General features: G+C 34.1%; 3 protein-coding genes across 3 annotated transcripts; 2 read left to right on the forward strand and 1 right to left on the reverse strand.

Moving 5' to 3' along the window:
• The first annotated feature begins 363 nt into the window (after positions 1-363).
• On the forward strand, positions 364-4,973 carry LOC107801713 (uncharacterized). Its single transcript, XM_016625085.2, has 4 exons — positions 364-542; positions 2,234-2,495; positions 2,594-2,646; positions 4,404-4,973. Exons 1-4 carry the CDS (start codon positions 500-502, stop codon positions 4,628-4,630), a joined length of 585 nt encoding a protein of 194 aa, XP_016480571.1. The 5' UTR covers positions 364-499; the 3' UTR covers positions 4,631-4,973.
• Positions 4,974-8,342: 3,369 nt separating this feature from the next.
• NAP1;1 (nucleosome assembly protein 1-1) lies at positions 8,343-12,429 on the forward strand. Its single transcript, NM_001325702.2, has 12 exons — positions 8,343-8,499; positions 9,635-9,678; positions 9,753-9,848; positions 10,360-10,452; positions 10,552-10,642; positions 10,716-10,777; positions 10,868-11,052; positions 11,146-11,323; positions 11,439-11,482; positions 11,675-11,870; positions 11,965-11,982; positions 12,075-12,429. Exons 1-12 carry the CDS (start codon positions 8,454-8,456, stop codon positions 12,144-12,146), a joined length of 1,125 nt encoding a protein of 374 aa, NP_001312631.1. The 5' UTR covers positions 8,343-8,453; the 3' UTR covers positions 12,147-12,429.
• Positions 12,430-14,585: 2,156 nt separating this feature from the next.
• Positions 14,586-19,272, reverse strand: LOC107801711 (putative transcription factor bHLH041). Its single transcript, XM_016625082.2, has 3 exons — positions 18,813-19,272; positions 16,677-17,048; positions 14,586-15,043 (listed from the first exon to the last, which is right to left on the reverse strand). The coding sequence occupies exons 1-3, from the start codon at positions 19,143-19,145 to the stop codon at positions 14,969-14,971; spliced, it is 780 nt and encodes a 259-aa protein (XP_016480568.1). The 5' UTR covers positions 19,146-19,272; the 3' UTR covers positions 14,586-14,968.
• Between the last annotated feature and the right edge of the window lie 6,400 nt (positions 19,273-25,672).

Here is a 25,672-nt window from a genome sequence, read left to right on the forward strand (position 1 = left end):
GCTATTTACGGTGTGATAAGAACACATACAAATGATAGATATATCACTTAAGAAAAATAAATATATCATCTAATAATATTATATACAAGAGTTATAATCATTTCATCCACTTTGGTTTTCTGCGGCATGACAATCTTTTATACTAAGACTCATATGTGATATAATCTGAAAATCCTGAAACAAAGCCCCTATATTTCCTAAACCCTTCTTTTTAGCATGACGGATATATTGAGTAAAGGGACGATAAAACAACGAAAGCAACTTTCCTGTCTTTACCTTTGCTTTTTACCAAGGAAAAAAAAAGGAAAATCTAGTTGGTCCCAAAAAACAATAAACCGACCAAGCATATGTTATTATGTCTGATTCTCTTATTCTCTCAACGTCGGACTTACATCAGAGACAACTACACTTCTGATCGAAAATCACTTATCTCAAATAATCTGATCAAGATTCACTGTAGAAATTTCCAGTTGATAATCAGTAGTCTCCTTCTTCACCAATGTCTGAAGCAAAATCACAACCACCGGCAACCTCCTCTTCAGGTAACCATTTCGCACTTTTAATTTTCTTTTGGATTTTGCAAACAAATGAGAGTTTGATTTCGATTAACTTTAGAACCCCAATTTATTAAATATTAAGCTTTTCATTTAATCATCAATCATTTCCCCGTGTTCAATGATTCGAGTTATGTAGAGCGTCAATTTATAAACATTTTTTTGGGCTTATCTACACATTTGAAAAGCACCAAAAGAGTATTTATAAACCAAATACTTAATGGGCGTTTGGACATAAGAATTGTGAAATTTCGGAAAAAAGTGGGAAAAAAAAATTCAGTTGAAAATGGTATTTGGAAATTGGAGTTTTGTTTGGATATGAATACAATTTGGAATTGTTTTTTAATTTTGTAAGTGATTTGAAGTGAAAATTGTGAAAAATAGCTTTTTGGAGTTTTTCAAATTCCGGAATTCAACTTCAAGTTGGATTTGGAATTTTATGGCCAAATATTGATTACAAAAAAAAAGTGATTTTTTTTATGGCCAAACGGCCCCTTAGTGGGCTTTTGGACATAAGAATTGTGATATTCCGGAAAAAAGTATTTTTTTTTCAAGTTGAAAATGATATTTGGAAATTGAAGTTGTGTTTGAACATGAATAGAAGTTGGAGTTATTTTTGAATTTATGTGAGTGATTTGGAGTGAAAATTGTGATAAATAGCTTTTTGGTGTTTTTCAAATTTCGGAATTAACTTCAAAGTTGGATTTGGAATTTCATGGCCAAACACTTATTCCGGAAAAAAGTAAAAATTTTGTATAGCCAAACGGGCCCTTATAAGCCAAAATCAGCTAATAAAATTTTGGCTTTTCAGTTTATAAGCACATTTGAGTTAACCAAAATTTTTACGTTTACTTTATTCCATTTCCTTTGCGCTTCTCCCCATTGCTAATTTGCATCTGAAGTAATTTGAAACAAAAATCTTGCATTTATTAGTTTTTTTTATTTTTTTATTTTTTTATGTAAACATCTTTAAAAGCATTTCGACCATTTTAACTAGAAAAGTGCTGAAACCAAATACATTACCCGCTTATTATCAGTTTTAACACTTTTATCCAAACACATAATTGTCTGTGTATAAAATCAATTTCAACTCTTAAAAAATGGTTTTCAACACCTAAAAGTATTTTTAAACACTTATGCTTATGAGCTACTTTCAATCAGTTAAGCCAAACGAGATATTCCAACTCAGGGGATAAAAGACATAAAAAAGAGCTTATAGTAGTTTCCGGTCACTCCACCCATTGACTTAAGTTTTCCGACTGCTTATAAAGTTTGGATGATAAAAAAAATTATTTGAAGTTGAAATTGAAAAAGAGTATTAGGTTGAATTGTGTTTGAACAAGAATTTCACTTAGAAAAAAAAAGTTGAGGTTTGTAAGTGGAAACCCATTATTTCATCTGAAATACTCGTGAGACCAAATTTTTAAATTTCAAATTCTTTTTTTCAAGTTTAAAGTTGAATTAATGGACAAGATTGTAAAACAAACACTTATCAGTGAAATTTTTTCTTCAATTATTCCAAATATTATCTATGCTAAATCCACATAATTGCCTTAAGATTTTGAGTTGGATGCCCAAATTCTTTCACAGTTTCATTCATTCAGGAGTATGGAATAGGTGGTTGGGGTTTAAGATTTGCGTCGAATAATGGACTAATTTTGATATTCTAATATTGGCAGATAAAGATGTAAAGGCGCCTAATGTGTTTGAGAGAGTTAAAGAAGAGTTTGAGGCAGTACTGCATAGTGAAAAACACTCACATCACCATCACAAAGAAACTCACGGTTTGCGCGATGATATTGATGAGAACACACCCGTTAACGATGTGAAAGCACCTAACGTGTTTGAGAGAGCGAAGGAGGAAATCGAGGCTATTGTTCAAGCAATACATCCAAAAAAGGAAAATCACAGTCATGATTCAACTTCAGACGGCGACAACAGGTTTCAAGAACAGGATTTTCTTGCAAAAATAGAGAATAAATGCTTCTGAGGATTTAATTAGTTAGTTAATTTTGCGCTATTTTGTTGATGATATGCAGGACTTACGGTACAACAGCTGATTTGAAGACACATGATCCAGATTCTCTTTCAGGTATGAACTCTACGATTCATTTTAACGGATTGTTATAACTTCAATGATTCGTGATTATAATCACTTAACAAGTGATTAATGAACAGCGTTGTGTGACTCATGTCACCTTAGATATATTTTAAGTTTTGATGTTTTTTTTTGTGTGTAAGCCGAGGGTCTTTCAGATACAGCCTCTCTACCTCACCAGGGTAGGGGTAAGGTTTGCATACACACTACTCCCAGACCCCACTTGTGGGATTATACTGAGTTGTTATTGTTGTTGTCGTTGTTTTGTGTGTGTGTGTATATACCTGCTTTTGCTGCCTTTCTTCAAACTGATTACACTTTTTCCTATTTCATTTAGGGAATTACGTGACAATATTGCAAATTTTTCTTTCACTGCCCAGTTATTCTTCATCTGCCTCGGCATAAAAATGTCTGCAGAACAGTTTGTCTAATTTCTGGTATTTGACCTTATATTGTAGAAAAGAGCGAGAACTGTTTACTTTCACGGAGAGAAATAGCTTAATTTCAAAACTATTTCATATGAAGATTACAGTTTTCCTTGAACTTGACTACAAGTACTAAAACGTAACCCCAATTTAACCTTCAGAGCCCCTCGAATGGGTAATTTCTGTTGTTTTTTTAAGTGACAGAGAATTTCTTAAACAGAAAAGTGAAATGATGCAAACTTTGGTGCTGGAAATGGCTATTATCAATAGAGTCTTGTTGGAAAAAGTATCAAAGTCCAATTAAAATGACTCTACCCTCTTCTGTCCTTAGACATTGTTTGGTCAACCTATTTTTTGGTATGAGCTTTTAAACTGATAACATTTGCTGTCTCAGAAGTAGTTATTTCAATTAGTGGCTTAAGTCAAAATCATTTTTAACTTGAATCAATGCTTTTCCAAATTCAATACATTCTGATCGAAACTTCTGACTTTTCTGATCTAAATGATAAAATTCATAGAAGAGATGGAGTTTTTGGCTGTAATCTAAAGGTATACATAAGCATTCCGGTGGCAAAAAGTTTTAGTTGTGGTTAAAAACACTCCGACAATTATGCCTTCGGGAGGTCTCTTTCACTTCCATCAAATACTACGAACATAATCAAACCAGCCAAAATTGTCCTCTTTCTACTAGAACGTTTTCTATGACAACCATGTTTGGGCAAAAGCCATTTTCTTCCAACCAAATGGAGACCTAGATTTATTTGAAAATGACTGGCTAGTGGTATCAAATTATTATAAACTATCCGGTATTGCTAAAATTTTCCTCATTTGGAAACAATTTCAAGAATTGAAAGAATTTTCATGGTGTTTGTTCCATGTATGTGATCTGTGTCATTTACTGTAGTTTTTCCCTTTTTTCTCAAATATAAAAAAGAACCCATCTAATTAACCACTTACCGAAGTTTTCCCTTTCTTTACTTTCTACGTATCCTCCACCCAGCGGCTGAACTAAGTAGAGTGAATGGGGTTCAAACTGACCCCATTCGTCGGAAAATTACACTGTGCAAATAGAGTAAAAATGACCTTTTTGACTACATATGAGTTGTTGAATCCCATTGACGTAAAGAAGAATTCAAAATTTAGTAGTGAAGGGGGTTTAAATTTGCTTTAGGTCGTAGATTCAAATTTCAACTGCCCCCTATATACATTTCTGGTTCTGCCACTGGCTCTACCAAGTATGCAAAAGTCATCTTTAACGTCACGCTTTTGGTTAGAAGTTCGAATCTGTATTCATCCTTTGATCATACTGTGGTTCTGTTTAAGCAGCGAACAAAGAAAAGATGCCTAATCAAAACGAGAGAGTCGAGGAAGAGATAGGAGCAGATCTGCACAGCGAAAAATCTCCTCATCGTCATCACAAAGAAACTCATGGAAGGAGTGATGACATTGATGATAATACACCGATTAGTGAAGTTAAAGGTCCAAATATATTCGAACGAGCCAAGGAAGAAATCGAGGCCCTAGTTCACTCAATTCATCCAAAGAAGAAATAATCTAGCATTGCTACACAACGTAGTAAAACGGATTGGTGATCGATGTTTATCGGAAGAAGTTGACAAAGATATGCTCATCTTAGGGTCACTGGGACATTGATCTTGCAAGTTTAGCCACTTTTTCCTGCTGCTTTTAATCCTTTTACAAAAAATTTACCTACTTTCCATGCAAAAGATTGATTATTGAACTTGCTTATTTGGTGCCTTTCATCTGGAAAATATAGGTGCTGAGATGTTTGTGCATGTAAAGTTAGTATTTTTCAGTATTCTTGTGAGACAATTTGTTTCGGATATGTTGACACACACTGATATTTTAGCAGTAAAAAAGATTATTATTCCTGTATTAGTGATATATTATTCATATAGATGAATTTTATTTGACAAGAGTGGGTTGCTCTAGTGGTAAGCACCCTCCACTTCCAACTAAGAGGTTGTGAGTTCGATTCACCCAAGAGCAAGGTGGGGAGTTCTTGGAGGGATGGAGCCGAGGGTCTATCGGAAACAGCATCTCTACCCCAGGGTAGGGGTAAGGTCTGCGTACACACTACCCCCAGACCCATAGCAAATGAATTTATATGAAGAAAAAAAATCACATTCTTCATTTAAAATTTTCAGACAATAGCACAGTATCTTGTTGATGCCCGGTGCACAAGGCATCCCGCGTTCACGCAGGGTCCGGGAAGGGCCAACCGCAAGGGGTGTAATGTAGACAGCCTAACCTAATGCAAACATTAGTGACTGCTTTCACGGCTCGAACCCGTGACCTATAGGTCACACGGAGACAACTTTACCGTTGCTCCAAGGTTCTCATTCTTGCTGAAGTCTCACGTGAACATACTAAATTATTGATGTCCCAAGTTTCATTCTTCTGCAACATTGAGTACTATAATTTAGTGTCTTTATTATGACTAGTTGCTTAACTAACCAGCTAATGATGATATTCTAACTAATATCTTTTAGCTGATCACAAACCAAAATGCTCTTTCATAACCCTTCCCCTGCATTCTTCATCTTTTTTCTGCACCTTTTCTTTCTTTATGTAGCTACCTAATTTTCGATGTCATGAAATTAATCACTAAACTATTATGCTTTCTTTAAATGATAATAACTGGTCTCAAATTTATTGCATTTTCTCATTATCGTGGTTGGCAAAGATAATATGATCTTGTCATGGCGTAAAAAGTAAATAAAATCAACATGCATAGTGTAATTTGACTAGTTTTAACATGTTAGACATTCGTACGAGAGTTCTAACACATGCTTACTACAAACAACAAGCTATATAGAATTAATTCGATAGATGATGATTTAACTAATATGACCTTTAATCAAGGCGGAAGATGTTGTTGGGATTTTATTACTTCGCTTGATTTCTAGCTCATTTTTGTTACTCTATTTTCCTTTCAAAAGAAAAAAAAAACAAGCTATAAAGAAAAAATAAAAGAGAAGAAAGGTGAGGGAAAGGGGAATTGATTAATTAGCTGCATAATTTTCTTGTATCCAAACACGGCCTTGCTGACAGTTGATAGAATTGATATCCGTAGAATACATTTGTTAGGTAGCTAATGATTTATAGCCTGTTTCTCTAATCTGAAAAACACTTTTTTTTTAAAAAAAAGTTGAATTGTTTGGCCAAGTTTTTAGAAGAAAAAAAAAAAGTGTTTTTGAGTAGAAGCAGAAGCAGTTTTGGAGGAATAGAAAAAGGTAGTTTCTTCCTAATCAATCTGAAAAGCACTTTTGAGCAATAATTTGTATTTGGCCAAGCTTTTCAAAAAGCGCTTTTAAATATCAAATTATGAATAAGGAAACAAAGAGATTTATTTAATAGTTAATATTATATAAATAAATAAATAATCTCAAACGTTTATTATTAATTAAAATTTTCATTTTATTTAAGTAAAACATGAAAATAAAATTAAAAAATACTTAATTCTTTCAAGATGATTTAAATATATCAAAAAATCATCTAACAATAATAAAAGCATTCATCTCAAAAGTCACCATAGATTAGAAGGCTATCCTAAAAATAAAAAGAAATATTTATACATTATGAGAGTTCACTAATATAATCTCTAATTCTAAGTATTGTGTTTAAAATAAATAAGGTTATTTTGATATATACCATATTTTACTAAGGGTATTTTTAGTAAGAAGAAAAGTCAAAACCACTCCTGCTCCTACTTATGAGGAGAAACTACTTTTTTCTGCTTCTGCTTCTGCTTCTGCTTCTTCCTAAAAATACTTTTTTTTTCTAAAAAAGCTTGGCCAAACACCTCAAATTGAGAAAAAAGTGATTTTTGAGAAAAAAAGCACTTTTGTGACGAGGAGAAGCTTGGCCAAACAGGCTATTATTACTGCTTAAAAGTGATTTTTAAATTAATTAACCAAACAAAAATTGTTTCTCACCAAAAATATTTTTGAAAATAAACGCTTCTCAAAATAAGCTAATTTCTCAAAATAAGCTATTAGCTAACTTGACCTTTAATCAAGGGTCTCGTTTCTAAAGGCATGCATTTATGCCTTTTTAGCATTTCTTTGTGTGTTGTTTAAGATGTTAAGATTTCATTATCTCACTTGACTTCTAGCTAATTTTTGTTGCTCTCTTTTTCTTTCGAAAAAAAACTAAAAGAAAAAATAAAAGAGAAGAAGGGGAGTGAAAGGGGAATTAATTAATTAGCTGTATAATTTTCTTGAATGCAAACACGACCTTAGAATTGATATCCGTAGACTACAAATGTTAGGTTTTCTTAGAGAAATTGTGTGGACAAATTTTTTCCCTAAGATGTGTATTTTTGGCTTAACAATTTCAGTAGTGTGTTATTTCTAAGAAAATACTACAGTATAAATATGTGAAACTCATAAGTAGACTGTGAATTAAATATAAAGTATAACATAAAGAATAGACAAAAGTCGTTATTACACATATCATCAGCCAAATAAAATTTGTAAATCGCAAACGCTACATGCAACTTATAAGTCGCAATTACTGAATGAGGTTTACAAGTCACATCTATTGAATGCGATATAGGTTTTCTAATAGCCACCCCTCAATTTTTGACTTTTTTTTTTTTTTATGTTCTTAATTCTCATTTGTATCCTTATTCGCTACATATAAATTTTCTTTTTAAAAATTTAGCTCTTCATGTATCATTCTCCAATAGAAAATGATTTATTTCTAAAAAAGAGAGGTTTCTCCTGTACATAGTTTAATGAGTTACAATTCCTATATACATATTTACTAAATCTCCAAAAACATTCAACTCACGGGAGGAGCTAGAGAGCGAGTTATGGGTTCCGCCGAACGCTCTGGTTCAAATTCTGTATTTATTTGATGAAATTCATTAAACATGTACAAATTATTAATTTAAAACTCAGTAACTTAAAAATGATTAGAATTCCGAACCCATAAAATTTAAATCCTGATTCCGCAGCTGGTTCAACTGATAAAGTACTATTGAATAAACATAGTATAAGTGAATTTGTGCATTCATTAAAGAGATCGACAATTATTGATTATACCGTCGTAGAAAAGAGCTTCCATCAGATATGCGCTAATGCGACTTAGAAATTGCATTTGCGATTTATCGCGGTTGCGAAATGCGACTCATAATACGCATTTGAGATGTACGTCTTATAACATTCAGCAAATTCGACTTATACATCGAGTAATATTTTGGCCAGGTTTTGAACTTGGCCCAAACACCTTTAAAAGAGTTTAAAGCCCCCCGTCTCTCTCTCTCTCTGTTCGTCCCCTGTTTTTTAGGGTTTTTGCTTTGCGTTCTACTTTCTTCCATTTTCGCTCTGCTTCTTCTTCATTAATATAATGAGCAACACCAAAGACAACTTCAACGTTGCCGATCTCACCGCTGGTAAAACGCTATCCACAACGCTCTTTTATTTACTCAGTTCTATGTATATTTGCAAGTAAAAATTTCTGAGTTTCGTTATAAGATGAAACTTGTTTTTTTTGTGTGTAATTTGCTAGTGAAAATATCGGTTTTTTTTTTTTTAAAAGATGAAGCTTTTGATGGGGTAAAGTTAAACCTTATACAGGAAACACTTTATAGCTTACTTTTATGTGTAATTTTCTAGTGAAAATTCTGGATTTGTCTAAAAGATGAAAACTTTTAATAGGGTTTATACAATGAGTTTAACTTTTTAATTAAAAAAAACTTCATATAATTACTTCTGTGTATCTTGTGAAATTTGGTTCTTCAAAGCAAAATGCTTTTAATTGGGGGGGGGGGGGGGGGTTGTTCAGAAAAATTGTCGCTTTAGTAATTCTAGACTAAATTTGTTACTCCCTTCTTTCCACAATAAGTGATTTTTGTATGTTTTCACACATATTAATAAATACATTTTTTAACATTAATTAGCAATGAAATTGGCCATATTAACCTTTACTATCTCTTCACATAAACACATACTCCAACATTATTTATTATTTACTCTGGCAATGTAGGAAAAAAATAATTAATTCATTCTTGAAATCTGGAAAAATCAAGTCAAAAAAATCACTTATTGTGGACCGGAGATAGTAATTGTTTCCAACTATACCGTTAACATTAAAGAAGTAGTAGTTCTTTTTAATAATGCTCAATTCTCAAAAAACATTTAATAGGGGAAACTTAGTAAATTAAACCTTATATTTATTATTTTCTTAATGGACGTGAAAAGAGTTAAAAGCTTTATATAAAATGTTACTACTACTACTAATATGTGCAAGTAAACATTTCTGGGTTTCTTCAAAAGATGAAACTTTTGATGGGGACCATGTGGTAGAGTTAAAGCCGATCCACAAGACACTTTATAACTTTTGTGTATTTGCTTGTGAAAATTCTGAGCTTCCTTAAAAGATGAAACTTTAGATGGGGCTCAAACCCTTAATACATAATAGTAGTTATTTAAAAGCAGAAACTTTTGCTGGCTTTAATCAGTTATTTGCTTGATCATTTGTTTTTTTAGTGTTATGTATTTGAATTTCTCATTAAAACTGTTTTGTAGCTTTGGGTGCTGGGGATAGAGAAGACCTTGTTAATGCTCTCAAGGTGAGTTGTTTTGTTTGGTGGTTTTCTTTAGTTTAAGTAATTACGGTGATTTTATTGATTTGATCGTTTTGCAGAATAAACTTCAGGATATCACGGGGAAGCCCACTAACGTGCTTGAATGTTTGTCACCCAATGTTAGAAAGCGTGTTGAAGTTCTGAAGGAGATTCAGGCACGTGTTTATTATACACTACTGTCGTTTGAATATGTATCTTTCTTATCTTATCTGCTTTTGGCTTATCATCTAACATTTATATGCCAACCAGTTTGATTAAGGTTTAGTCATTCGTTTCGTACTTAGATAAGATCCATGTAGGGTAAGTGTTAGATTCGAAGATTCTCTAGTTTTACTTTTATATAGAACCCTTAGTTATGGAGTGGAACATAAATTTTGCTTCTTTACGTGAAGTGAAGATATTGTTTTGCATGTTAAGTATCTTCTAGATTCACAGCATATATTGTTGGGTAGTCGCGTCATTGTGAGTTATTTAGGAAAGTGTATCCTTGATTCAAAAAGTACTATGTGCATTAGCTGCCAAATTAGCTTTCACTATTTTTTTAGTAAGTTTATTAGTTTCTGGCTAGTTTCCGATGTCTTTCTATCTCAGGTTTCTTGCCTTTTAATCTGACTTTTTGTCTTTGCAACCTCGGATGTTGTCTCTCTTTCTCTTTCTCAAATTCAGTCTCAGCATGATGAATTGGAGGCAAAGTTTTATGAGGAGAGAGCTGTGCTTGAAGCCAAATACCAAAAGTTGTATCAGCCTCTATATACAAAAGTTTGTAATGCCGCTGCATTTGCTCTTGTTCCGTGCATCCATGATTCTATACTCCCTGTATCTCTTAGTAGTGTTAGCTAAAAAACTGAACATATGCAGAGATTTGATATTGTGAACGGAGTTGTTGAAGTCAACACCTCAGAGACCGAGGCAGCAGCGATGGACCAGGACGAGGATGAAGATGCAGTGGGTACGTTAAATATCAAGTTAGGGTTCGTACTTGCTTTCTTGTGATCTGTGTTCTTGACATTGGCTTTTGATAGGGAAAGGGGTCCCTGATTTCTGGCTCATTGCAATGAAGAATAATGATGTGCTCTCTGAGGAGGTTAGTAGTGGATCGCTAAGTCCTTTTTGCTTTTATTTCTTGTATCTAGCAAATCCACCTATTTTATATGATCCAACTCCGTAAGTACAGATTACAGAGCGAGATGAAGGAGCACTCAAATTTCTCAAGGATATAAAGTGGGCCAAGATTGATAATCCAAAGGGATTTAAGCTTGAATTTTTCTTTGATACTAATCCTTACTTCACGAATACTGTACTGACTAAAACGTATCACATGATTGATGAAGATGAACCGATTCTGGAGAAGGCCTTAGGGTATGTTGATATATTAATCCGCGGCCAAGTTTTTTGATTTGATTTATTAGCCTGTTTATTCCAAAATGGCTTCTCATTGCTAACAATTTGTAGGACCGAGATAGAATGGTATCCCGGAAAATGTTTGACACAAAAGATTCTAAAGAAGAAGCCAAAGAAGGGGTCAAAGAATGCCAAGCCTATTACTAAAACAGAACAATGCGAAAGTTTCTTCAACTTCTTTAGTCCACCTCAAGTTCCAGAGGACGAAGAGGATATTGATGAAGATGCTGTAAGTGTTTATTTTCTTCATGTGTTAATTTTCTTGAGGATATTGATGAAGACGTGCAAGTGTTTTATTTTCTTTTGGGGCTCAATTTGAATAACATTTCTCTCTACTTCGGCAGGCCGAAGAACTTCAAAGTTTGATGGAACAAGACTATGATATTGGGTAAGTTGATACGAAATTTGCATAACCTTGATTATAATTTCCATTTGAAGTGGATATTGTACCATCCCAGAATATAAATTACTGAAAGAAGATTTTATATAAAAAATTGCTGAAGGAAGATGGTGCTATAGTATCTGTATTTCAATCTGCCTATTTAGTTGCTGAAGAGTCATATCCTAATGGTCTATGCAGGTCAACTATTCGAGATAAGATTATCTCGCATGCGGTTTCTTGGTTCACTGGTGAAGCTGCTGAAGATGATTTTGCTGACCTGGAAGATGACGATGATGATGATGAAGAAGATGATGATGACGAAGATGAGGAAGAGGAGGATGATGAAGATGATGAGGACGAGGAGGATGAAGATGATACCAATACCAAGAAAAAGGTACTAATTAACTTCCATGTTTTGCACCTTAATTTTGATTTGGATATGGCTATGAGTGCTAACCCGTTTACCGTTGTTTCAAATGTAACTGCAGTCATCTGCTGTGCGCAAGGTATGAACAACAAATTCATTTACTGATTTTTTCTTCCGTCCGTTTTTTCTTTCGTAAACTAGACATAGCTAGTTGTTTATATTTCATCGCAGAGGGGTGTTAGAGCACATGCACCAGCGGGTGGTCAGGCTGGTGAGAGGCCGCCAGAGTGCAAACAACAGTAGTGCTGCAACGAACTGGCAACGTGAATCGTGATATTTGTCTTGAAACGATGGATGGCTTAGAGAAGAGATCCTGCAATTTTGTTCACTTGTTAAATGTGGAGTATGCTAGAACAATCTTTAGACCTTTTTCTTTTCCTATATTTTCTGGTTTATATTCTTTCCTTGTGTCAGTTAGCTCTTTTATATTCTGGGGTAGATAGGAAGTGGAAGTGTGATTGGAGTAGTTGTACTCTTATTGATTTCTGTTGGTGATTCACAAATCTCAAGTATAGGTGTAGTTCAGACATTTCTTTGATCTTTGAGTAAGATACTTTTTCTTTTCTCCTCCTTTTGGTCCTAAATATGCTTCTTGAATTGGATGTTGACTCAATACAAAATGCAGATTTATTTTATCAGACATTTTTATTTGATTTTCAGTAGAATGCCATCTTTTTAAATCCATTCTGTTGGTCCCATAGGGAGGAGAATGCTATATAGTAGTTTGTCCATATGAGAAGAAGTAACTTGTGGTTACTTTCCCGCATCGTGTGTTTGCGCTAAACTAAGCTATTTAACCTTAGTAGATAAGAATTACAGCGAGAATATATTTTATTTAATCATGGTTAGGTGATACAATATGTATATGAAAAATATGTGTTGCATTCATCGGCGTGGTGTAAAAATAAGTTTTACCCCTTAAGAATAGCAGAGTGATAATCTAAGGTCTAAGTTTAACGTTATTTCACTCATGCAAGTTGTTTACTCTTTTTTTCAGATGTCTAAAGATGATATCTAATCAAAGATTACTTATTTGGTATCTCATGTAACTTATTTAAGGATTTAGCTTGTATACCTAGTTTAATGAATGTTTATAACAAGTTGGTTGCCACTTATTATCTACATTTAATGAGATTTTGGCCAAAATTATCCCTTTTCTTTAAAGGTAAGTTTAACTTTGTCCTTTAAATATAACCTTCCCAAATTGTCCTCTAAGTTTGCAAAAGTTGAGCGCCTTTAGTCTAAGTAACAAATTGTGCTTATATATGGAAGCACTTCTTCTAGCTTTTAAAGAGTTGAGAAGAGAGCACGCCTCACGCCGCTGTCGTCGGTCGCTCGGCTCGGCTTCGGATTCGATCAATTGACTGATTGATAATTTTTTGGACCAAGTTTATCTTCCTTTTTTCGCCATTTAATATTTTCTTTCCTAATATTTTTGCACGAAAAATATTAATTTCCAACAGTCAAATTTGCGACCAAATATTCCGTTTTAAGCTTGAAAAGTTGTTGATTTCATTGGGTGGAGTGGTGGTTTATTGGTTGAGTGTAAAATGGGGAGGAATGGTTAAGAACGACATTGCTGTAAATGTCGAATTCAAGAAGTGCTTCTAACCATGTCGTCGGAGCTAAACGGAACAAGGTCCCTTGCCTCCGGCATCGACATTGACAATTGGTGTTTTCTTCTTCAAGTGAATATAGTAATGCCTGTCAAAATGCAAGCAAATGAGAGAAAATCAAAATCTAGGAAGTTTATATAGTGACACTTAAATGTAGCAATCGCAGATATAAAGTTTTTTTTAAGGAGAGTTGACAGCTCGGTGCGAGCACCATAGTTATCCGATAATGTTGTTTTGAGTTTGAACTTTAAGCATTGTTCTGCTGAAGCTATTATGCTATCTGGGTCTTGTTTGAATCCAGCGGAACTGTGTAAGTTGTAATTTTCAGCCGTACAATTCTTGAAAGAAGAGGGCGATGAAACTGATTTGGAGGTGAAAAGTATCACATGCAGTCGTGCAGATCGCATGTTGCTGTTAGTTTTTTAACGGGTGTTGTGTTTCTGTTACTTGGACTAAACTTAGGAAAGATAATTTTGGCCAAAAACTCACATTTACTCTAGTTATCTTTTAATAAGTTATTAGTTTTACTTATTATCTACAGTTACTCGTAATTATAGTTTAGGTAATTTGACTGTGTAACAATTATTTTATACTATCTCAGTATATGTATAAAAGTTAAACTCTCTAATATGTAGAGTGAAGGTGATATGGAGTATTAATTACACTTACTAATATCAGTGGATTAAGTTTTTGAAAGTAAGATCAAAAGTAATTAGTTATTCTTGAATCTTCACGTTTGATCATATCCACAGAATCCAAATGCAACGATCAAACATTTTCTTTTGAATAAGTTATTTTGGTCCACAATTTTGCTTTCTAGTCACGAACGGCGTTAAAAAAAAAGTCAAGAACGGCGACACATGAATTCTTGCATTTTACCATAAGGTTTATTATGAACAATATTAATTCCTTTTTTTATTCATTACCTTTCTATAGTACGTACTGTCCTTCAAAAAATAAAAAAGTTACATGAAAATTGACAAAGACTTCCAATATTATAAAGCTCATGCTGTAATTGACTCATATAAAGAATTACAGTATTTTTTTTATTTTTGTTTTTGGTAAATTGGATAATAACATATATATAAAACAAAAATACATCACAGTTTGAGAGGCTAGTCTCTCAACAGTATTCTTCTATCATCATTCAACATCCGTAAATCAAAACTTCTAAATGTATTTCACCTAGAACATCGACATATTCAAGATTTAAAGTCCAGTATGCTCTTTAGATATGTGTATATCTTTTTTCCACGCACACATATAACATGTAATTCGAGCTAGACTTATTGAATTCTGTCGAACTTGTAGTATCTAATCAAAGATGCGCACCGCTAAATTAACAAGACTATACTACTACAACATTGACGATCTAGTTGATATCTACGGCTGTTTGATCATTGATAGTGAAAATTTTAGCCAATAATTTATCTTATGCTGAATGAAATTTTAGCCAATAATTTCCATGTCTCCAGCAACCTTTTTGGCTGCTTCCAGGAAAGCAGATTCGTCCCATTCGTCTCCCTATAGCAAGAGAATAGGCCAAATAAATAAATAAATAATACATAATAATAAAAATAGAGTTGGTGAAAGAACCAAATTAAACAAAAATTTAGGCCAAAAAGTGAATAAAAAAGGAAAAAACTCAACTCGAACATAGATTTCCTAATCTGTTTAAATGAAATTTATTTATATTACAGTAAAGAAACTACACAAAAACTGCTACAAAATTGTAACCTTCTAGTGATAGTGTAGTCAAAGAAAATCAAAGTTATCCTAACTTTTCAAATAATAGTTATGTCATATAAAGTGAAATGGATTCACTATTTCGTGTTATTTATTATGTTTGATTTCGTAAGAGTTTGAAGTTTCTAATTACTATGTTTTTTTGGTAAGAAGCGAAACTCGCAGCCGCTACAATCTCTGCCACAACCTCTGCCCTTCGAGTGAACACTACGTGGTGAGCACTTTGTGCGCACTGGGTAAACCTACCCTTGTGTAATAGCCTGCAAACCACATAGGGAATGTAAACTGCACTAGACAAGCCCTATGCGACAGACTCAACTCAGAAGACATTGAGGGGGGATTCGATCACAGGTCATCCATATGGATGACCACCCTCCAAACTAACTGGACAACCCCGAAGGATTTTCTAATTACTATGTTACTATATATAAATCTACAACATTCTTAAAGTTAGTTTAAAGTAACAAGTATGCAGTAAATTAAAACATACCACTTGTTCTGGAAAAAATGAAATACAAATATATACAGATAAAAAAGGTCGCTTGGTGTATCTCACGTTCACGTAGGGTTCGAGAAGAGCCGTATCTTAAGGGGTGTGATATACATAGTCCGGTGCACAAAGCATCCCGCATTTACGCATGGTACCGGGAAAGACTGCACTCTTAGGGTTGTGATATACATAGCCTGCCCTAAATGCAGGCATTAGCGGCTCGAACCCGTGACATATAGGTCACACAGAGACAACTTTATCATTGCTTCGAGGCTTCCCTTCTCAAGGAGTGTGATGTACGCAACATTACTTAATGCAAGTATTAATAACTGCTTCCACGGACCCGTGACCTATAGGTCATACGGAGACAACTTTTCTATTACTTCGAGGTTTCCCTTTCCAAGGGGTGTACACAACCTACCATAATGGACGCATTAATAACTGCTTTCGCGACTCGAACCCATGCCCTATGGGTCACACGGAGACAACTTTATCATTGCTTTGAGGTTTCTCTTCCTAAGTGGTGTGATGTACGCAACCTACCATAGTGCAATCATTAGTAACTGATTCCACGGTTTGAGCCTGTGACCTATAGGCCACACGGAGACAACTTTATTATTGCTTCGAGGCTACCTTTCCTAAGGGGTGTGATATACACAGTATACCCTAATGCAAACATTAGTGACTGCTTCCACTGTTCGAAACTGTGACCTATAAGTCACACGGAGACAGCTTTTTCAACCGTTGCTCCAAGGCTCCCCTTCAAACATAAATTGACAGATAAAAAGCTAATATTATTATTATTAGATCCTTAGAAATGTCCAACACATATGCATGATCCTCTGAGCAAATAAAATGATTTAATTCTGTAAAACCAGTGAAAGCAACTATAGCTTAAAAAACAAAAATAAAATAAAATACCTGGATTCTTAATCTCAAGGTTACTAGAGTAACTGGACATGATTGAACCATCCTAGTATTTGCTTCTACTGACTCTATGCTTACATTGTCAGCCATTTTCAAGAATTCCAGCAAACGAATAACCAAATCCAATTTGCTGCATTTTCCCTTTACTATAACTTGCAATTCCACAATTCTTGCTTCTGATGTTGATTCACTTATATTTATTATCTGAACAACTAGTTTTCCACTTCCACTTGTGAACTCAGAGGCTTCTTTCTTTTTCAAAAGTTGTGCTTCCAATATTTCATTCCTTTTACTTAGTTCTTCCACTTGAGCTTTCAAAGAAATTATGTTTTCTGTTGTAGCAGCAAGAACTGATGCTTTGTCCTTCTGCAGAATGGTTTGTTTTAGTTTATCAAACACTATAACACAATGAATTGGTTGATCATTAAGAGAATCATTCATTAAATCGTTTTGTGTGGAAATGAAACCAAGTAGCTATTTTTAAACATATTGATTAAAATATATCCACAGTTTATAATGTATTTAAAGATTAGTCAATTTCGCTCAAACTTCAAGACACAACATTCAAGAGTTTTTAAACCTCAAAGTTCAAACTTCCGGATATCGTGTCCTAAAGTTCGAAAATTGCCTCCAAAAGTTTGAATCTTTGAATTTTAAATTAGTAATTCAGAAATTCGGGACACTTAGTCCTGAATTTCAAATTAGCAGCTAAAAAATTCAAGATACTTAGTCCTGAAGTTTAGGTGAATTGGCTAATATTTAAATACACTGTAAATTATGAATATATTTTAAATAGGAGCCTTAAAAGTGGCTATTGAGCACTTTTGCAAATGCCCCCCCGGGGTGGGCAATACTTGGCAGTTGGGGCTGGACCGTTACAAAAAACATAAATAACAAATATTTAAGAAAAAATTTCAAAGACCTAACATCAATAGGATATTTTACACACATGACAACTACATAATTATATTAACTAACAGAAAAATCACTCAGTCCCATTAAAATAGGGATGCTAATTAATAATTCCTAAATTTAAGCAAAAATAAAAGGAAAGATGATGACTTCCATCCAAAACTAAACGCTCTTCCAAATTTCACTAAAATAGGCATACTAATTAATGATACATAAATCCTACCAATCCACAAATAAGTTATTGAACTTTCATGAATTACTATAATATTAAAGTGATGGCTACTCTTCTTGAATTGAAATATACATTCACTCAACGTGTTCTATAATTTTATTAATTTTTAAGTTATACCCCACTAATAATTATTTAACTTATACAATGTTGTTCATTTATTTCAATAAAAGCTTAATTTAACATTACTTATAGATTTTAAAATTTTCTGTTCTTCTTTTCCGTATATTTATTTTATTTTATAGCATATATATCCCTTGTATATTACTATTATATACATCATATAAAACTAGTATATGTATATTATATAATCTTGTTCTATTTTAAATGTATCTTGTTCATTCATTCAAGATTTCATTATTTTTACTTCTTAAATTTTTTAAAGTACTAGTATCTTATAAAAATTAATTTTGAATATTAATATTTCAATATATCCATTCTTATTTCAATGAAAAATTATATGCATACAAATATAAATCATGTATAATTAATAATATGGTATAATATTAAAATAAATCATGTATATTTATCATAACATCCTTATATTCTGAAATTATAAAATACACATATTTAGTGGAAATATATAAGGTATATATGTGGTATAATATATATTTTAAATTATTTATACGTTTAGTATAATTAAAAAATCTCAGATGCTATCTTGCTTCAGTTAAAGTGTGTAACATTATTATACAAAATGGTATAATGATGGTATTTCGTATATTTGAGTTTTTTTGTGGTATATATGTGATAAGCTTTCATAATTTGATGGTATATATAATTTTCATATTCATGACAACTACAACATTGGTTAAGAAGTGCTCTTTTTAGGGGTGTGGCAGAGTTGTTGAAGGGCAACAGAGTTACTATTAAATTCTAGTACTAGTATTTATTTCATTTAATCTGCTAATATTAGAATAATCCATATATAGTAACATTAATATAAATACTATTTTTTAAGAGTCTTATAGTGTAAAAATGAATGATACCTTAGTTCCAGGAGGGAGCAAAGATCTCAGTTGTTGAAAATTCTCATTAAGTTTTTCGCGTCTTCTTCTCTCCGAAATCATGTGATGAACTTGAGTGCTTTTCACCTGAATCTGTTCTTGCCTCCTCATCAAATACAAGTTCTTGAAAAATGTTATGGATCTATTCAACATGTTTTGTTTATGAGCTAATATTGGAACTAAATTTGATCTAATAAATCTTCTGAATGCAGTAGCCTTTTGTGTAGCTAATCGATAATCTCGTGCCAAATTCTCTTGAATTTGGCTATGTGATGAATGATATGCTCTTGTTATTGCATCATTTTCGTCTTCCATTTTTGGGAATTGAGTTAAAGTTTGAATGGCCTCTGTTTGTAGTGACTTTGTTACATAACATGTGTTTGTAAGAATAATAGTCAGATATTGACCTTAGTGATGATGGAGAAGATGAGTGTTTATTTTGATCACTCATCTCTGTTTTCAAGTTAATTTGTAAGTTAAAAGTGGTTTTGTTTTTTATATCAATATCTTTCGAAATCAAGAATAGATTTTTGTCAATTGAGTTGACTAATACAGTAGACTTGGTAGTTGTTAACTATATACACTCACGGTATAAGAAATATTGTATATCATTAGATTACTTATTAAGCAAATACGAGTAAATCTCTTGATAAATATTAATTAGTAATATGACAAAATTGGTAACAGACTTGCTATCATTGGCTAAAATTATATTACTCATAATGTAAAAAAATCTTATAATATTTGTGTATAAATTAAATCTTGAATTATTCTCTAACAACAAGGCAAAAGAGTAAAACTAAAGAAGTAGTAGACAGAAGTGCAGCCAGCCAATAGTGTGGAAAAGTAGTGGTCAAAAGTCCACAAATAACATTTTGATTCTAGTCAAATTCTCACTATTTTCCCTTTTTTTTTTTGCCCTACATTATGTGATCCTAAAGAAAATCTCATACTTTGTGTGATCCTATGAATTTTGACAAATTAAATCCTAAAATTTCTTTGGTGGCCCTTTATGAACATAGAAGATTTTGTTCATATTATAAAAAAATCTCACTCTTTGTTGTCCGTGATAATTATTATTTAGCCGCCGTTTGAAATATAATTGAAAAATAGCTACTTTTAATGTGAAAATAAAATTTGAAAAAAATATCCATAGCTAAAATAGAAAACCCAATCACAATATATAAAGCCTAAACTTTTACAAGTGAAACTCCTGCACACTTTATAGTCTAGCCTTTTGTTGCTCTATATAATTAGAGTATGAGGTTTTTATTGTTGCCTTGCTCTTTTTGAGATTACTAATATTCATATATGCGCGGCCAATATCAAACAAAATTTATCGTAAAAAAGTAAAACTTATTTGTTTGATATAATTAAAAAAAACTGTCATATCACATTGATATATTTAAAATCATGTATACTTCAATAGAAATTTTATACTGAAAATTTTAATTGACACTTAATATCATTTCACGATCTTAATTACTCGTTTTATATGGAAACAATTAATATCATTTCACGATCTTCTTTTGTAAGCATTTAGATCTCTCTGCCAAATGTTGTTGACGTGTAAGCATCACTTTCTGGAGAAGGAATTGTACCTGGTAGCTTATTTTACATGTGCTATTTAATTATATCTAATTTTTCCGAAGTATATTTGTAGTTAGTGATTGTAAACTTCAGACGGATGTATTAAGTTTCAGATCTGAAGTTTTTCAACTTCAATCCAACAAGTTTGAAGTTAATCCTGAAGCGATTAAATTACAAAAGTTTATAAACATAGATAATAATTTAGGGAACTTACATATTTGACCGTTTGATAAAAAATAATAACATTCTCTTGTATTATACATTAATTATACACAATATATACATTTGACTATTTTTTCGACTACGGGTGGTAATTTAAGTTAAATTCTCTAACTTAAATAGCGGGTGCACTTACCCCCTTTTTGATAGTTTAACTCGCAATAACTTTTGAAGTATTTCAAAATCAAATACTTACACCTTCATATTATGCCAATTCTACATAAATATCAGTTTGATTAATAGTTTTAGTTTGCAAGGATGTAAATTGTTTCGTCTTAAAAAATAGGCGCTATATTCATAACTAAGTATATTAACATATCTATCTATATTATATTAAAAGCACGAAGGCCTTTAACGAAATGTCGTTCGTCATTTTTACCCCTTAAAATAGATTTCACATAGGACAAAATTATAATTTAAATTATTTTTCTAATATTTAGGAATCTGAAATTACCTAAAATTGTGGTTATTAAATCTTTCCTTATTTGAGTTAAATAAAAAATCCTAATATTTAGGACCATAAATTCTATTAAGATTTTACCTTATATAATTGTGATGACCCAAAAGGTCATCTTTAAATTTAATAATTAATTCTGTGTTCTAAGACCTCAAAAAGTGCTATTCATCATTCCTCAACTTGCGTGCGTAGTTCGTAAAATTTTTCGAAAAGTTTTTATGTGAAAAATTGATTAAAATGTAAAATAGAGCCTTAAAACTCAACTGAGTTGACTTTGGTCAATATTTTGAGCAAACGACTCGGATCAGTATTTTGACAGTTCCGGTAGGTCCGTATCGTGATTTGGGACTTGGGCGTATGCCCGAAATTTAATTTGGAGGTCCCTAACTTGAATTATCGCTAGTTGGCAAAAACTAGAAGCCTAAAGGCTTAAAGATTTCAAAGTTTGACCACAAATTGACTTTTATTGATATCGGGGGGGGGGGGGGACAGATTCGAGTTCTAAAATTTTTTATAGGTCTGTTATGTCATTTATGACTTGTCTGTCGAATTTGGTGAGAAACAGAGTTGATTTGACGTGATTCACACGATCAGTTGTGAAAATAGAAGCTTTAAAGTTTTTTAAAATTTTCTTATTTGATTTGGTGTCCGATTCGTAATTCTAGGTATTAAATTGGTGTTTTGATCGCGCAAGCGAGTTCGTATGAGGTTTTCGACTTGTGTGCGTGTTTGGTTTGAGCCCTGAGGGCTCGGGTGAGTTTCAGATGGCCTACGGGCCATTTGAACTTTGAAAAAAAATCTGGTTTTTAACTTCAGCTGTCATCTTGTGCATTGTGCTTCGTGATCGCGAAGCCATTCCCGCGATCGCGAAGAGGAAATTGTGAGTCGGGAGTTTTACCCTTCGCGTTCGCAAAGATAGGCACGCGATCGCAGAAGGTTAGCTCCCAGTGCACTGCGAACGCGAGGGCCAAGCCGCGTTCACGTAGAAGGAATGAAGGCAGAAGTTGGGTAGGCTATTTGTGCTACGCGATCACACAAGTCAGTACACGATCGTGTAAGGCTGAGAAACTGTTCTCCGCGATCGCATGACCATTTAGACGATCACGTAGAATTAATAATCTAGGCAGCCAAAATATGCTTCGCGATCGCAAAGAGTTATCCGCGATCGCGAAGAGTAAAATGGACCTAGGCAGAAATTGTTCTATGCGATCGCGAACGAATTTTCGCGATCGCGATGAGTAAAAATCTCGGCAACAGAACTTAAGTTCTGGAAATGGAATTTTGTCCCATTTTCGATTTTGAGCTCGGGTAAGAAGTGTTTTGGGCGATTTTCACGGAAAAATATTAGGGTAAGTGTTCCTTATCCTATATTGATTATATTTCATAATTCCTTACTCATTTACATAATCAATCCGTGAATTTATGGAAGAAAAATTAGATTTTTATAAAATCTTCCAAAAATATAAAATTAAGATTTGAAGGTCAATCCGGTGTCGGAATTCGATAATTTTTGTGTGGTTGAACTGTATTGGAACGGGTGTTCGAATTTTATGAGTTTTTTCGGGATTCGAGATGTGGGTCCCACTGATAGTTTTGAGAGAAATTTCAGATTTTTATCCGGAAAATTAGTAAATTCATATGGAATTAATTCCTACGATTTGTATTTAATATATTGAATTGTTTATGACTAGATTTGAGGATTTTGGACACTAATTCGCGAGGCAAGGGTGTATTGGAAACTTGAATTTGGTTGCGAAGCGAGGTAAGTGTCGTGGTTAACCTTGACTTGAGGGAATAGAACCCTTAAATTATTTGCTATGTGAATTTCATATGTAATGATGTATAGGCAAGGTGACAGGTGCCTATACTTTGTCAAATTATCTGTTGCCTAATTATTTAAACATCTTAAATTGTTTTAAGATGCGAATTAATCGTTATAATAATTGTTTCACTCATATTCCTTGTCAAATATTAATTCTTGAATTCCTGCAATGATTGTTACATACTTATTTGATTTATGTGTCTTAATTGCTATTTGATATTTAGTATATTAAATATTAAACTGCATATTTTCTCTCTAATTTCCTCAATTAATTGCTACTTGTCATTGTTTGTTCATAATTAAATTATAATTATTGTATGCCTTGATGCTTATTTTATTCAAACCTTTATTTGTATTATTCTAGAAGCTCGTGCACTTGTGACACCAATTCTGGGATGATATTTAGACATCGCTATTATTATGTATTATTCATTACATTTCAGACTTTACTTCCACATTAGTTTCCTTGTTATTAATTAATTTAAAATTGTTTAAAATGGCTAATATTATTCTAACGTTGGCTTGCCTAGCAAGTAAAATGTTAGGCGCCATCACGGTCTCGAAGGTGTGAATTTCGGGTCATGACAGTTGGTATCAAAGAACTAGGTTACATAGGTCTCACGAGTCATGAGCAAACTTAGTAGAGTCTGAAAGATCGGTACGGAGACGTCTGTACTTATCTTTCAGAGGCTATGAAGTTTAGGAACAATATCACTTCTTTCTTATCCTGTCGTGCGATTTTATTCTATCATCGATAATTAAACTATTCTATTCTTATTCTCTCGTAGATGGCGAGAACATATAATACATCTATCGACGGACAGGGACCAGAGCCTCCGGTGGAAACTATGGCCAGGGGTAGAGGTTGAGGTCGAGGTCGTGCTAGAGGCCGAGGCAGAGGTAGAGCTCAATCTAGAGCTCAAGCAGCCGCACCTATTGTAGAACCTCAGGTGGATCTTCTGGAGGAGGTTCCAGTTCAGACTGTACCAGTTGGACCAGTTCAGGCCCCGGAAGGATTCATAGCTACTCTAGTGCTTCAGGACGCTCTAGTCCGTTTGGTATGTCTTATGGAGGGCGTGGCCCAGAATGGTACATTTCTAGTGGCACCAGCCATCTCATAGGCTGGGGGAGGAGCACAAACTCCCACTACTCCCGCTCCGGAGCAGATGGCTCCCTAGAATCAGGCTCCAGCAGTCCCGCCAATTGGGGTAGTTCAGCCAGTTGTTGCGGCACAGGCTGGTGATAGGCCCGCCATATCCTATGAGGCCTTATTGAGACTGGATAAGTTTACTAAGCTCTTTCCAGTTCACTTCAGTGGTACACCTCCCGAGGACCCACAAGATTATCTTGACCGCTGCCATGAGGTATTGTGGAACATGGGTATAGTTGAGACTAATGACATTGATTTTGCTGTATTTCAGATTACGGGTTCCGCCAAGAGGTGGTGGAGAGATTATACATTGACCAGACCAGTTGGATCTCATGCATTAACCTGGGAGAGGTTTTCACGATTATTTCTAGAGTTGTTCCTCCCTATTACATTGAGAGAGAATTACCGCAGGTAATTTGAGCGTCTACAACAGGCCAGTATGACTGTTACTCAGTATGAATCCTATTTTGTGGATTTATCCCATCATGCTCTCATTTTACTACCTACTGAGGGAGAAAGAGTGAGGAGGTTTATTGAGGGACTCACTCACCCTATTAGGCTTCAGATGGCCAAGGAGGCCGGAAGTGAGATTTCCTTTTAGGTGGTTGCTAATGTCGCGAGGAGGATCGAGATAGTTCTTGCATAGGAGAGAGGGCAGAGGTCTGATAAGACGCCTCGTCAGTTCGGTGGTTTCAGTGGTGCCTTGTCTGGAGGCAGGAGTAATTTTGGTAGAGGTAATCCTCCCAGATCATTTCATTCAGCACTTTAGGCATCTCCCGGTGCTTCAGGGAGTCACGGTCCTATTATGCCTTACTCTGGGCAGCCATCATTTAGTGAACATTCAGTTCCTATCAGTGCACCACCACTCCAGAGTCACTACAATGGTTATCCGGCCCGTTCGGGTCAACTTCAGCTTCAGCAGCCACGACATCAGGATGGGTGTTATGAGTGTGGGAACATTGGTCACATCAGGAGGTATTGCCCTAGGTTGTCGAGTAACAGATCTCGGCAGGAATCTCGTGCCATCATACCGGCATCGGTTGCTTCACCGCCTGCTCAGCCAGCTAGAGGTAGGGTTCAGGCAGCTAGAGGTGGAGGTCAGGCCATTAGAGGTGGAGGTCAGGCCGTTAGAGGTGGAGGCCAACCAGTTAGAGGCCGTCCCAGATATGCAGTTAAAAGTGGTGGGGCCCAACCCTGATTTTATGCTTTTCCAGCTAGGACTGAGCCCGAGTCATCCGATGTTTTGATCATAGGTATTATTCCAGTTTTCCATAGAGATGCTTTAGTTCTATTTGATCCAGGATCTACTTATTCCTATGTGTCCTCCTATTTTGCTTCGTATTTGGTTGTGCCTCGTGATTCTCTGAGTGCTTCTATGTGTGTATCTACACTAGTGGGAGACTCTGTTGTAGTAGACCATGTCTATTATTCGTGTGTCATTACTATTGGTAGTCTTGAGACTAGTGTGGATCTTCTACTTCTTGATATGGTAGATTTTGATGTCATCTTGGGTATGGATTGGCTGTCACCTTATCATGCTATATTGGATTGTCATGCCAAGACGGTGACCCTAGCCATGCCGGGATTACCTCGGTTAGAGTGGA

This window comes from Nicotiana tabacum, chromosome 21 (assembly GCF_000715075.1).
Source record: "Nicotiana tabacum cultivar K326 chromosome 21, ASM71507v2, whole genome shotgun sequence".
Taxonomy (NCBI): Eukaryota; Viridiplantae; Streptophyta; class Magnoliopsida; order Solanales; family Solanaceae; genus Nicotiana; species Nicotiana tabacum.

Coding starts and splice junctions, on each gene's coding strand:
- LOC107801713 (XM_016625085.2), top strand. CDS start 500: ATGTCTGAAGCAAAATCACAACCACCGGCAACCTCCTCTTCAG. Junction 543..2,233: donor ACCGGCAACCTCCTCTTCAG/GTAACCATTTCG, acceptor TAATATTGGCAG/ATAAAGATGTAAAGGCGCCT. Junction 2,647..4,403: donor TGATCCAGATTCTCTTTCAG/GTATGAACTCTA, acceptor CTGTTTAAGCAG/CGAACAAAGAAAAGATGCCT.
- LOC107801711 (XM_016625082.2), bottom strand. CDS start 19,145: ATGGAAGACGAAAATGATGCAATAACAAGAGCATATCATTCATCACAT. Junction 17,049..18,812: donor TGCTCCCTCCTGGAACTAAG/GTATCATTCATT, acceptor ACCATTCTGCAG/AAGGACAAAGCATCAGTTCT. Junction 15,044..16,676: donor CCTTGAGATTAAGAATCCAG/GTATTTTATTTT, acceptor CTCTTGCTATAG/GGAGACGAATGGGACGAATC.